The sequence below is a fragment of the Tupaia chinensis genome, unplaced genomic scaffold (assembly GCF_000334495.1).
Source record: "Tupaia chinensis unplaced genomic scaffold, TupChi_1.0 Scaffold138390_1, whole genome shotgun sequence".
NCBI lineage: Eukaryota > Metazoa > Chordata > Mammalia > Scandentia > Tupaiidae > Tupaia > Tupaia belangeri.
In genome coordinates, this window is record NW_006198287.1 from 2,564,005 (window position 1) to 2,575,922 (window position 11,918).

General features: G+C 40.0%; 2 protein-coding genes across 8 annotated transcripts in view; both read left to right on the top strand.

Annotated features, from left to right (window-relative positions):
* The window catches only part of LOC102489717 (sperm-associated antigen 11), a 41,253-nt gene extending 33,069 nt beyond the window's left edge, over nucleotides 1–8,184 (top strand). The window contains exons 1-2 of the mRNA XM_006161243.1: nucleotides 7,252–7,427; nucleotides 7,887–8,184. Of these exons, the coding sequence (XP_006161305.1) occupies nucleotides 7,373–7,427; nucleotides 7,887–8,074 (243 nt within the window). The 5' untranslated portion in view covers nucleotides 7,252–7,372 and the 3' untranslated portion in view covers nucleotides 8,075–8,184. Of the gene's footprint in view, nucleotides 7,428–7,886 lie in introns of the transcript that reaches the window.
* Nucleotides 1–11,918, top strand: part of LOC102491530 (beta-defensin 103-like) — a 48,595-nt gene that overhangs the window by 6,454 nt on the left and 30,223 nt on the right. For 2 of the 7 annotated variants that reach the window (XR_003546643.1, XR_001371347.1), the window contains exon 3: nucleotides 6,175–6,250. The exons of 3 other annotated variants lie outside the window; for them this stretch is intronic. The gene's annotated coding sequence lies outside the window, so the exon portion shown is untranslated. Of the gene's footprint in view, nucleotides 1–3,297; nucleotides 3,780–6,174; nucleotides 6,251–11,918 lie in introns of those variants that run through there. 2 more of the 7 variants (XR_003546644.1, XR_001371348.2) reach the window with 1 other exon arrangement.

Sequence of the window (11,918 nt, forward strand, 5' to 3'; positions counted from 1 at the left end):
ACAGCTTTACTTATCTTTAATTTCAGAATAGTAAAACCCTATCCAGAATCACTTGGAAGACAGGTGTACGTTATTTTTTGACCCATTCTAACTGTACCTAGCCATCCAGTTAGTGAAATCGATTAGACTGAAATTGGAAATAAAAACTATGTAAGACATTTGGACAGAAGCAGCACGACCTTGGGTTCCTTCCAGCAGTCCCTAATGAAACATGGACAAGACATTCTCCCCCTTTGTGTCAAAGAATACTGCAAAGTCTTAGAGATCTTTAGGGCTCCAGGGCCTTTTTATTTGTCTATCAGATAAGTAACAGGATGTTCTTTCAGGAGATTAGAATGAAGTTCCAGTTAAAAAAGCTGGACCCAATAGATGTTATTGTTACCAAATGTACCTTATTGCAAAAATGATACTTGGAACTTAACAATCACTTGCAGTGTCTCTTTTTGTTCTTACTATTCAGATACAGAAACCAAGGTTAAAATCCATAGCCAAAGCGATACTTAGTTATTGTATGAATAGAGAAAATTTCCCAAAGAGGTTCTAATATAACAGAAAGAAGACTGGATTAACATGGTTAAGAATAGGGCAGTTGGGAGGGCTGTTCTGCCAGTTGTTTCTGGCTGTTAATTCACAGGTCATTTTTATTATTATTCAGTATTATTTATTTTTATTAATGAGTTTTAGAGTTGCACAATTTTATGACTCTAGTTGTCTTAAAATCACAGTGCTTCATTCTATAGATAAAGGAATTGAACTCTTAGAAAGATGAAGAGTTGAGCGTCAGTGTCTATCAAAGTTTGTTGCGATTTTAGAGACTATTGCACTGGTGATAGGACATTCTCAATTTGGTAATAGTACTAACATATATTTCATCTTATTTGAAAGTGTTATGGTTGAACCTAGTTTCTTTTTATTTTTAAGTAATTGCCTCAGGAGGCTATTAGTATCCATGTTCAGTAGTAATCACGTATTGGCAGCGATAGATGGTCCGAAGGAGTCTCCATGTCCTGCAGATAGTCAATTTCTTTGAAATGAGGAGGGGCATTGAAAACATAATTATTAATGGTTCCTTCCTATAGTAAGCAAATTAGAAAAAAATTTTTTCTATTGTGGTAAATTATACAAAGCATGAAAGTAACCCTTTTTAACATTTTAAAGTATACAATTCAATGCCATTAAATACATTCTCATTGTTGTGCAGCTGTCATTACCATTTAAATCTAGAACTTTTTTTTATCATCTGGAAAGGAAATACCATATTTATTAAATAGATATTCCCCATTAGCCTCTCTTCCCATCCATTGGCAACCACTAATTTGCTTTCTGCTTCTATTGATTTGCTAGTTCTACACATTTTGTATAAAAAAATTATACAATATAAGGCATTTTGTGTCTAACTTTATACATCTATACCTAGGAGTAGAACTGCAAGATCATATTTATAACTCTGTTTAACTTTTCAAAGAACCACTAAACTTTTCTATCACAGTTGAACTATTTGGCAGTCCCAGCAATGAAATGCTGAAGATTCCAATTTCTCTATGCCCTCACCAAAGACTTGCTACTTTCATTACTATTTTGTTTAATGGTCATCTTAGTGGTTGTAAACTGTATTTCATGGTGTCTTTTTCCCTAGTTACTAATGATATTGAACATTCTTTCATGTGCTTATTAGCCACAAAATCTTCTTTGAGGGACCTGCAGATGGTGTAATAGTTATGCTGCTGGACTCCCATGTAGTTGACCGTGGTTTGAGTCCTGGACCCGGCAACTTAAAACTCACGCTGAATGTGTGTGCATGTGTGCCCATAGTCCCAAGAGGAGACTGGAGAAGGGATTGCAGTGTGGCCATTCTCCCTGGATGGCTGATTTTTTGCTTTCTGTCTCTCTGATGAATGCGGATGACCTATAGCAGAAATATCTCTTAAAACAAAAAGCTAACAAAACAAACTTCTTTGAAGAAATGTCTATTCATTTTGCTCATTTAAAATTGGGTTGGGGCCAGCAGGTGGCATAGTAGTTAACGAAGTCTCACATGGAGGACTGCAGTTTGAGTCCTGGGCATGGTGGCTTGAAAATCATGCTGGGTACATGTGCTTGAATGCCCAAAATCCTGAGAGAAGAAGGGATCAGAAGGGGTTGTGGTGTGGCCATTCCCCCTAAGGGATGATTTCTCACTTTCCCTCTCACTGTTTCTCTCTGTCTCTCTCCAGCAAGGGCACACACCCTATGGCAAAAATCTTTAAAAGATTTGTAAAATTGGGTTGTCTTTTTATTGTATCAGAAGTTTTTTTTATATATCAACATATATATTTTGCTATCAAATGCTTGCAAGCCCAAATGTATCTTTCATTTCCTCGTCTTACACTGTTCTTTTTTACTCATGAGTATAATGCATATCAGAATAATTGCCTTGTGTATTGGAACAAACTGAGCTTTGGTTCCTTTCAACTCTGAAATTATATGAACCTTTAAACTTATGACCAGATATTAATAAGATTACTAAATCAACTTGATTTTCTAGTTTGTCTTCTTTGGAATAGTATGTCCTATTCTCCAGAACATTTTATAAAGTTCTTTGGATTTTGCTTTGTGAGTCTGTGACTTGGAGACAGAATCAAGTCTGAAGAAGGTCATGATAACATTTGATATTATTAATTTATTTCTCTCCCAAATGAGTTGACTTTCCAACATGGCTCAAAAGTTTTCAGGCTATATAGAAAACAATTTCTTTCTTTTCTTTTCTTCTCTTTTCTTTTCTTTTCTTTTTTAAAGTAGCTAAAAAAAGGTTCATTCACTTTCCGAAGAAGAAACCAGGGCCGATGTGGAGAGTTCCATCAGGCCTGAAAAGGGGGAGAGGGAGGCTAGAGACTTTTACTTATTGATTTTAATTATTAATTTAATTTATTTTATTTTAATTTATTTTTTATTTGTTAGAATTTATTTTTTAGTTTGTTATAGGGTGTATGTGTTCACCAGACACACACACACACACACACACACACACACACACACACACAAACACAAGAAGGAGAGAGAGAAAGGGAGAAAGCAAGCTGCCAGGTCTGGGACTCAAACTGAGGTGCGCATGTGGGAGCCCAGCACCTTAACCACTATGCCACCTGATGATCCCATTTAGGGACTTTTAAAGGAAAGGGATTTAGGATGAGGTGATTAAGGCGGTCCTGAGATAGCGTGACAGGTGGTCTTTTACATCTGAGTTTTTCATTGTTATCTCTGGGTAAGTCAGCCATCTGCAGTAAGAACAAATGCCCCCTCTGTCTTTCGTCCTTTCAGGTGGAAATCTTCTGATCCCAAGACTCTCCCGTTGGTGGGACTGACCAGACTGGGCTTGACCCTTTACACTTTCTCCCTACTCTGCCAAGGATACTCAAGGATTCCAGAGACCTCCCTCCAGCAGGGCCCAAGATAAGAGACAGCTATTCAAGGGTCGATCCCTAAAAAAAAGAAAGTATCTGAGGCATCTGGGGAACTTTGAGTGTGTCCCTGCCATTAAAATGCCTAAGACATCTGGGAGATGCTGATTATGCGCTTCCATTCCCCCCTTGGATTTTAAGATAACAATTTTATTTTTTTAATTTTGATTTTTACCTTTATAAGCAAAAACTACAGGATCTTTTTCCCCAACAGAGACTCTACATTCTTTTGTCTGTTAAATATTTCTTCCCTTTGCCACTCATATCCACCCTCTACTACCCAGTCTTTACCATCTACTCTTGTCTCTAAAAGTCTCTGATACCTACACTTATCCTCTCTACTATCACATGCTCAGGTTTTTACATTCTGCCATCTGGCACATGCTGAATGGGGATATACAGTGTATATCTTTCAAAGTCTGGCTCACATTGCTTAACATTAAGTCTTCTATATTCATCCATTCAATCAAACAATAGAGTTTTGTTGTTTTTTTATGGCTGTTTCAATCAAATAATAGAGTTTTATTGTTTTTTTTATGGCTGTATAATATTCCATAGTATACATATACCAGTGCTTCAATTCAGTGATCAGTTTTGGAAACTTAGGTCGATTCCATGTTGTAGCAGTTGTGATTAATACTGCAATGAACATGGATGTGCAGTATCTTTCCAACTGAGTGTTTTCCTAGCCTTTGGGTAAATATCAATGTGTGGGATTACTGCTAGAGAAAATATCCCATTCATCCTTACCCTAAACAAGGTACAGTGTTAATACAATAAAGCATGCAATATATTTTTGTTGTCTTGTCTACCTAAGAGATTTTAAAAAAGATTTTATTTATTTCTTCCAAGAATGAGAGAGACAGAAAGACAGCATACAAAACAGGGTCTCGACACCAAAACCCCCCTCCATTCCTAGCCTCAGCCAACCCACGTTCATGAGCACATGCATGCCCGGGATACTCAGAGAGGTCTCCAGATGCAAACATGGAAGCTTCCTATGTGAATTAGCCTTAGAGAGTGTGATATTTTACTGCTGCACCACTACCTAGCCCCAGGTGGCTTTTAAAAATGATCTATACATCTGTATATATATATATATATATGTGTGTGTGTGTGTGTGTGTGTGTGTGTGTGTGTGTGTATGTGTGTGTGTGTATATATTTTGCTATATATATACTTGGTGCAAAATATTAAAAATCCATATATAATTTTTCATAATACACTTTTTAAATGAACATTTTGAAGTTCTCTCTTATCTTTATATCTATTTTACCACTTTTTAAGTTCATAGTTACCATACAGGATATCTTTCTTTTTTTTTTTTTTTGGTTTTGATTTTTTGCAAAGAGAAAAAAGCAGCTTATAGTCTCCCTTAGTGTCTTATTTTTGTAGGTCCCTTTACAAGGTACAGAGAAGCCAGTGACTCTTTTTTTATTTTTTAATTTTTTTATTTTTGTACATCCCATTAGGGCCTGTAGCCTTTGCTTAATCTCTCCAAACTTGGAATCCTTAAAATGGACATTTGACTCTCACCTCTTTTGGATACCTAGATTGTGCACCCATGCAGAAGATCTAGAGCCACTGCCTGGCATTTTTGTCGAAATCATTTTTTTTTTCCCAGTCGTGAGCAGTGGGACACTGTGTATGGGCTGGAGCCACATGGGAGATCCAGGCTGGGATGCCGGGTAAACTGAACACACAGTGCTTGCTGGGATGCCGGGTAAACTGAACACACAGTGCTTGCTGGGACGCCGGGTAAACCGAACACACAGTGCTTGCTGGCTAGGAGGCTATGTGAGGGTCACAGCCTGGTGAGATCTTGTCAAGGGTATCTGTCTCTCTTTTAGAATAAATAAATAAGTAAACTTGAATCTATTTTCTCGGTAAGACTCACGATTGGGTAATTTTGTCAAACATTGGTTAAGTGAGGTGGAAGGCAGCCCATAAGAAATACTGAACGACTGTTATGAAGAATGAGAAAGCTCTCCAGGTACCTTCTCAAAAAAAGGTGTCTAAGATATACCAAATTAAAAAAAGGCAGGTCTAATATGTATGTATTTTGTACATGTATATGTAACATGTATAGCTTGTTATTGTTAAAAGAATAATTAAAATGGGAGTATTAATTTGTCTACATTTATGTATACTTAGGAAATTTCTGAAAGGATTCATCAGAAACTAGTAGCAATTGTCATGAAGGCTTGTAAGACAAGATGGGAAGAAGACTTGCTTTTTACTTTTAATTTTTTATTAAGAAAATTCTAAGAGAAATAGTCTAAGTGACCTCAGGACTAAGAGCAAGTAAGGGCAAACTGTAACCACACCGACTGAGTGTTTAGCGTCATCGTGACATGAAAAAGTTGTCTTTCCAGACTCTGTTCTGACACCAACCACCTTATGAAGAATTGTGGAGGAACTTGTGTACCCCACTTCAGAGTGGGTTTCCATTCTGCACCCCACAAAGCCCTGCAAAGCTGTTTCCCAGCACAGGCTGGCACAGCCCTGTGGTCTTAGGAGCCCCCTGTGTCCCCCTGGACTGCCACCTCCTTGGTAAGGAAAACTATCCGATGAGATAAGAATCTGCTTATTCCCCCAAAGCAGACAACATCTTTTTAAGAAAGATGAATTTTACTAAAGTTCTGGAATAATACAGTGTGTTGTATTTGGCTCTTTATTGTTTTCCAATAAAGAGAATAGTGGTATGCATCTTTAGTTGTTCTTTTTGTATTTTCAGTAGAGAAGTACAGAAAGGCCTGTGAAGGAACCAGCAGTTAGCGTAATGGCCATGTCGCTGGACTCCCATGTAGTTGACTACGGTTCGCGTCCTGGACCCAGTGGCTTAAAACTCACGCCGGGTGCGTGTGCATGCATGCCCAAGATCCCAAGAGGAGAATGGACGAGAAGGGATTGCGGCGTGACTATCCGCCCTGGGGGGTGATTTCTCACTTTCTGTCTCTATGTCTCTGTCTGTCTGTCTGGCGAGCACATGCGCCCTATAGCTAAAACCTCTCCAAAAAAAATAAATAAATAAAAGAAAGGCCTGTGAGTCATTTTCAATACAAAAAGAGAATACATTGCTGTGAGAATGCATTGTCTTATTACTATGTCATAGGACACTGTTGGGACCAGCCCCGTGGCCTAGTGCTTAAGGGATCCTGATTCCACATGTCTGACTGCATGGTTCAAGTCTAGCCTCAGTGGCTTAGAAAACATGCCTGGCACATGTGTGTTCATGCCCCAGATCTTGGCAGGATGGAGAAATGGAGGAGAAGGAATTGCAGTGTGACCATGCCCCACTGGGGAGTGCTTTCTCTTTCTTCCTCTCTCTGGTGAGTGCACGTGCCCTCTGGCAACAACAATAATAATAATTAATAACAATAAAAAGGTTGTTTGGCTGTGTTCTACTGGCTGCAATGAACATTGAGCCCTGGAAAATAGATATTCTTGTCCATGTCTTTTTGTGTACATGGACCTGTGTTCCTGTTGCGTATACACCTGGGAGTGATCTGTCTGGTTCATAGACTCTTCATATGGCCAACTGTGGGGTACTACCTGTCTGAAAGCTTTGTACAAGCAGGAAGCGTGCCTTTACACAACTGCATGGCTATCGCCTCACCCAGTACCAGGTGCTAAGGAGCCACTCCTCAATGATAGTTCTTTCCTCTTCAATTCTCCATAAGCTGAGCTATTGGTCATCCTTGCTTCTCTGAATACCAAGAAACCTGTCTATTTTTAGGCAGAAAATGAAGAGTACCCAGTACCTTCTGCCCACAGCCTTACTCAGTAGAGCAGATAAATATGCTTTCTGATTATTGTTCTCTAAAACCTATAAAGGTCCCATTCTGGGCTTTCTCCACTCCACTTCACTGCATTACTCATTAGATTTGCTTTCCTGCACAGGAAGGCAGGGAGGTTCAAGTGAACTTTAAGACATGAAGGTCCTCTTTCTTTTTGCTGTTCTCTTCTGTTTGGTCCAAACAAACTCAGGTAAATGTCTTCTGGTGAGCCCCAGAAATGGAGGTGCAGGAATTGCATTTATGCGTGTGTCAGTATGTGGACTGCGTGGAGCTGTGCCAGTGTGTCGTTAGTGGGTGCAGGTGGTCACTCAGGAGTTCAGCCCTGAACCATTTGGATCTCCTGTAGGAAGAGTTATTTATTTAATATTTCTTTATTTATTTTTAGCTAAACATGGGTTGTAATGTTTATGCCTTGCCATAGCACAAGAGGAAGCCTGTTTCGGTAATCTCACATGAAACAGGCCATAGGACCCTCCTGGGAACACTTTGATAGCTAGATCGTTGGTCCTCTTTTAATTGAGGCTTGTCTAAAGACACTTAGCTTTGTAAACACAGGGTGGACATTTGGAGTTGGGCTGTGAATGTGGGTCATCCTTTATTCTCTGTACTATATGAAGTAAATATAAACTCTGTTCTGTTGTATCCATAGGGGATATTCCACCTGGAATTAGAAATACTATCTGCCTTATGCAACATGGGTCCTGCAGACTTTTTCTATGTCATTCTGGTGAGAAAATGGGTGATATTTGCTCTAATCCCTGGAATAGGTGCTGCTTATCTAATACAGGGGAAGAAGAAAAAGAAACAACAGAGAAGAATGGCAAACCTGGGATCTAAACTGTAAAATTCTGGAAGGCAGAGAGCTTTAAGTAGCCCAAGGGCTTGAAAGAATGTATGGATTATAGTAGGTGTTCAATAAATATTTGTTTAATGAATCCAGCACCATGGCTGAAAGTCTGATGAAAACATTTTCTTAAAAACCTCCTTATATTGCCTTTTTTTTTTTTTTTGGTTTCTATTTGCTTGTTTGTTTTTAAGGGGTTTCAGAATTTTGTAATACTCTATCTCCTTCCCCTATTCCTGGGAATATCTCTTCCCTACCTAGAGATGGGGATAGACAGATGCCAAGCTCCAAACTCTTCTTCAGAGGGGCAGAAATGCAACCAATCTCCTGGCCTCTTTTCTACAATATGTACCTATAGATTTCTTATCAAACCCAGCACTAGTGTCTTCGTCCTTATTCACCCAGACCCGAGCCTTATCCCTTTTCCACAGCCTTTGCAAGTAACAATACCAAGAGTTGGCATTTAGATAGCATTTTCATTGTTTTCAAACAGTTGCTCTTATCTCAACTAGTTAATACAGCAGTCTTAGGGAGTGTGCAATAAGGTAACTGTTTTTTGGGAGAGAAGAACAGCAAAAATTATAAGGTTAAACCCATTGTTCCCAGGGTAGCAGTTAATAAATGGAATACTTGGTGTCCTTAATCAGGCAAGTGTTACTTCTTCTTCTTCTACTTCTCTTTTATTTTAATTTTTTTAGAGATTTTTGCTCACACACCCTTCGTGAGTTTCAAGGCCCCGGGTCTGGGACTCAAACCGTGGTTGACTAGGTGAGAATACAGTGACATAACCATTATGCCATTTGCTGGTCCCAAGTGTTACTTCTAAAGAACATATTTCTTAGAAAGTAAAGCAAGATAGGACTCCTGTTCATGAAGATTTCTAAATGTTTAACAACTTTTGCCCTTTGCTTTTTCTCGGGACCCTCTCAAAAGTATTCATACCTTACCTTTGAGTCTGTCATCCCAAAGTGAATTAATTACAGACAAGGAATGTAAAACATAATAAAAGTAAGTGTGTTATAAGAGACCATGTGTTAAACTTTTCCTAGACTAATAACTTGATAAAATACCGTGCTTTCATATTTCTGTTCACTCCCTGAACTGTTTACTCTTGAATAAGTTGTCAATACCAATAAATACCACCAGAGGGCGCGCGGCCACTTCCAGTGCCCGCAAACTTGGTGTGTGTGTGTTTCTGCCACAGGGCACATGTGGTTGCTGGAGGGATAGAGAGAGGGGAAGTGAGAAATAGACCCCCCAGGGGACACGGCCATGTTACAATCCCTTCTGCATTTCCCTTCCAGGATTCTGGGCACACACATCCCCCCCCGCTGATTTTTAAACCTCTAGGTTCAGAGTTCGAACCATGATTGGTCATGTGGGAGTCTCAACTACCACGCTACCTGCTGGCCCCAGATGTGATTTTAATACTGCATATAAAGCTGGTTTAATTGACTAAAGAAAATAATTGGAATCATGCAGGGAGCCCAGATTATGAACAGTTCTACTTGAATTTCTTGACACTTAATATACACTTACTATAATAGTATCTTATTCACCTCTGAGCTACATGGAGTAGCCCCTCACTTCTGGTTGTAGAAATGAATAGGATTTAATTTAGGCTCCTCTGCTGTCTTTAGGCCCTTTGGTAGTTCTCTGTTAAAGGACTTGTCACTGCTGCCATTAAATATTTGCTTTCCTATTCTTCCCACCAGACTTTTTATTTTATTTTTTCTTTTAGAGAGATTTTCGCTATAGGGTATGTGCACTTGCCAGAGAGACAGAGAGACAGAGAGACAGAAAGCAAGAAATCATCTCTCCCCCCCAGGGGGATGGCCACTCCACAATTCCTTCTCCTCCATTCTCCTCTCAGGATTTTGGGCATGCATACACATGCGCCCAGGATGAGTTTCAGCCTGGGTCCAAGGCTCAAACCGTGGTTGGTCATGTGGGAGTCCAGTGTTGTAATCATTATGCTATCTGCTGGTCCCCTTCCCACTAGGCTTTGAACTCCTCACGGACAGGGAATAGCACTCATGAGTACTCATCTTTATACATTCAGTGACCAGCTAACATCCGTTAATGTGCAAGAGATGAAGGAAACACAGGTCTTCTTCAGTGCATCACTGCTGTTCATGCTGATCCAAGACCTGGGGTGGATGTCTCCAGGGAAACCACGATATTTCACCCTGAGTGTAGCCACACCCTTGCCACAGCTTGAAACCTGAATCCTGTCCTTTATCTCACAACCTGCTGTCTTCTGATCTCATTCATCCCCTCCCGTCTTAGAGTTCTCCTCTAAACTCTGGCCAGAAGATGGCGCAAAGCCCGTGTTGGCTCTCCTCTATGATGACTGCCTCACAAGGGAGCACAAGGCCCATTCATTTCCAAGGGGATTAGCAGCTCACCCTCAGTGGGTGGCAGCCGATCTGAAGAACAAGGCTGCAGAGAGCTCAGCTGGCTCCGAGCCTCCACAAGGAGCATTTGCCTCTGACAGCATCACATCTGCCGTCCTCTGTCCCTCAATCACAGAATCATAGACAAAAAAAGAGCAGAGATCATTTAACAGATTATCCTCTCTTACAGGCAGGATGGTGTCATGAAATGAGCCCTGAACTAGGAATCAAAAAACCCGACTTCTGGTTGACCTCATTGTGCCTCAGGCCCCTCCAATTACAAAATCTGAACATGAGTTTTGTATTTGCTGATTTTGAATACTACATGAAATTCTTTGTGAGCAATGAAGTATTGAGACTAGAAAGGTGATTCACTTTATTACCTAATGCTTGATTCGTCTTGATTCAAGCAAGACATAGCAAAAGTGATTTGAGATTGTTTTTAAATATGGAAATAGTACATATCACATTAATTAGAATACTAGATGGGTGGAGTAACTTAGCAATCAAAATACACACATGCATGGGCATGCACGCCCTTACACAAGACATTTTCCTTTACAATTATGCCCTGAATGAGTTTTAAACCACCCATGCGTGAATCAGTTTCTCACATGAGCTCATCTGGACTGTCATGAGTTCATCCAGACTCTTCAAACTAAGCCAGCCATGCCTGGTCTCCTTGCTTCATGGAGTCTTCTACTGCAGATAAGCTGTGCAGAACAGTGAGGGGATTGTCCTATCCCTTACTTCAGAGGTGACTTATTGTCATCAGATCCCATATCCATGGCAATGCTTTGTTGGGGAGCATGAGCATGTTAACTCCATTGGAAAAACCTCCGAACCCTCCCTGCTCACACTAGAGCATGATCAGGCTATGTAGCTATGCCAGACTGATTCCTATCCCCATAAAAGTGAGGCTCTGCACTGAGGCAGGGCAGCAGTAAAGGGTCAGAGGTGACTTATTGTCATCAGATCCCATATCCATGGCAATGCTTTGTTGGGGAGCATGAGCATGTTAACTCCATTGGAAAAACCTCCGAACCCTCCCTGCTCACACTAGAGCATGATCAGGCTATGTAGCTATGCCAGACTGATTCCTATCCCCATAAAAGTGAGGCTCTGCACTGAGGCAGGGCAGCAGTAAAGGGATGATTTCACACCAACTACAAGTCCTGATGATATGAATTTTTAACAAATGAACAAAGAACTCTTCAGAATATTTGGCTGCCATAGGCGCCACACACACACACACACACACACACACACACACACGCATGCACACATTTAATATTTACATTTAATAACTATATATATTTACAGTGTACAACATGGCTTTCCCCAGCATGAATACAGTGCATATCAGTCAAAACAAAGACATAACAATATACATTATCAGCAAATAACTTTTCATTTTTGTGTCAATTAAACATTTTTTTTC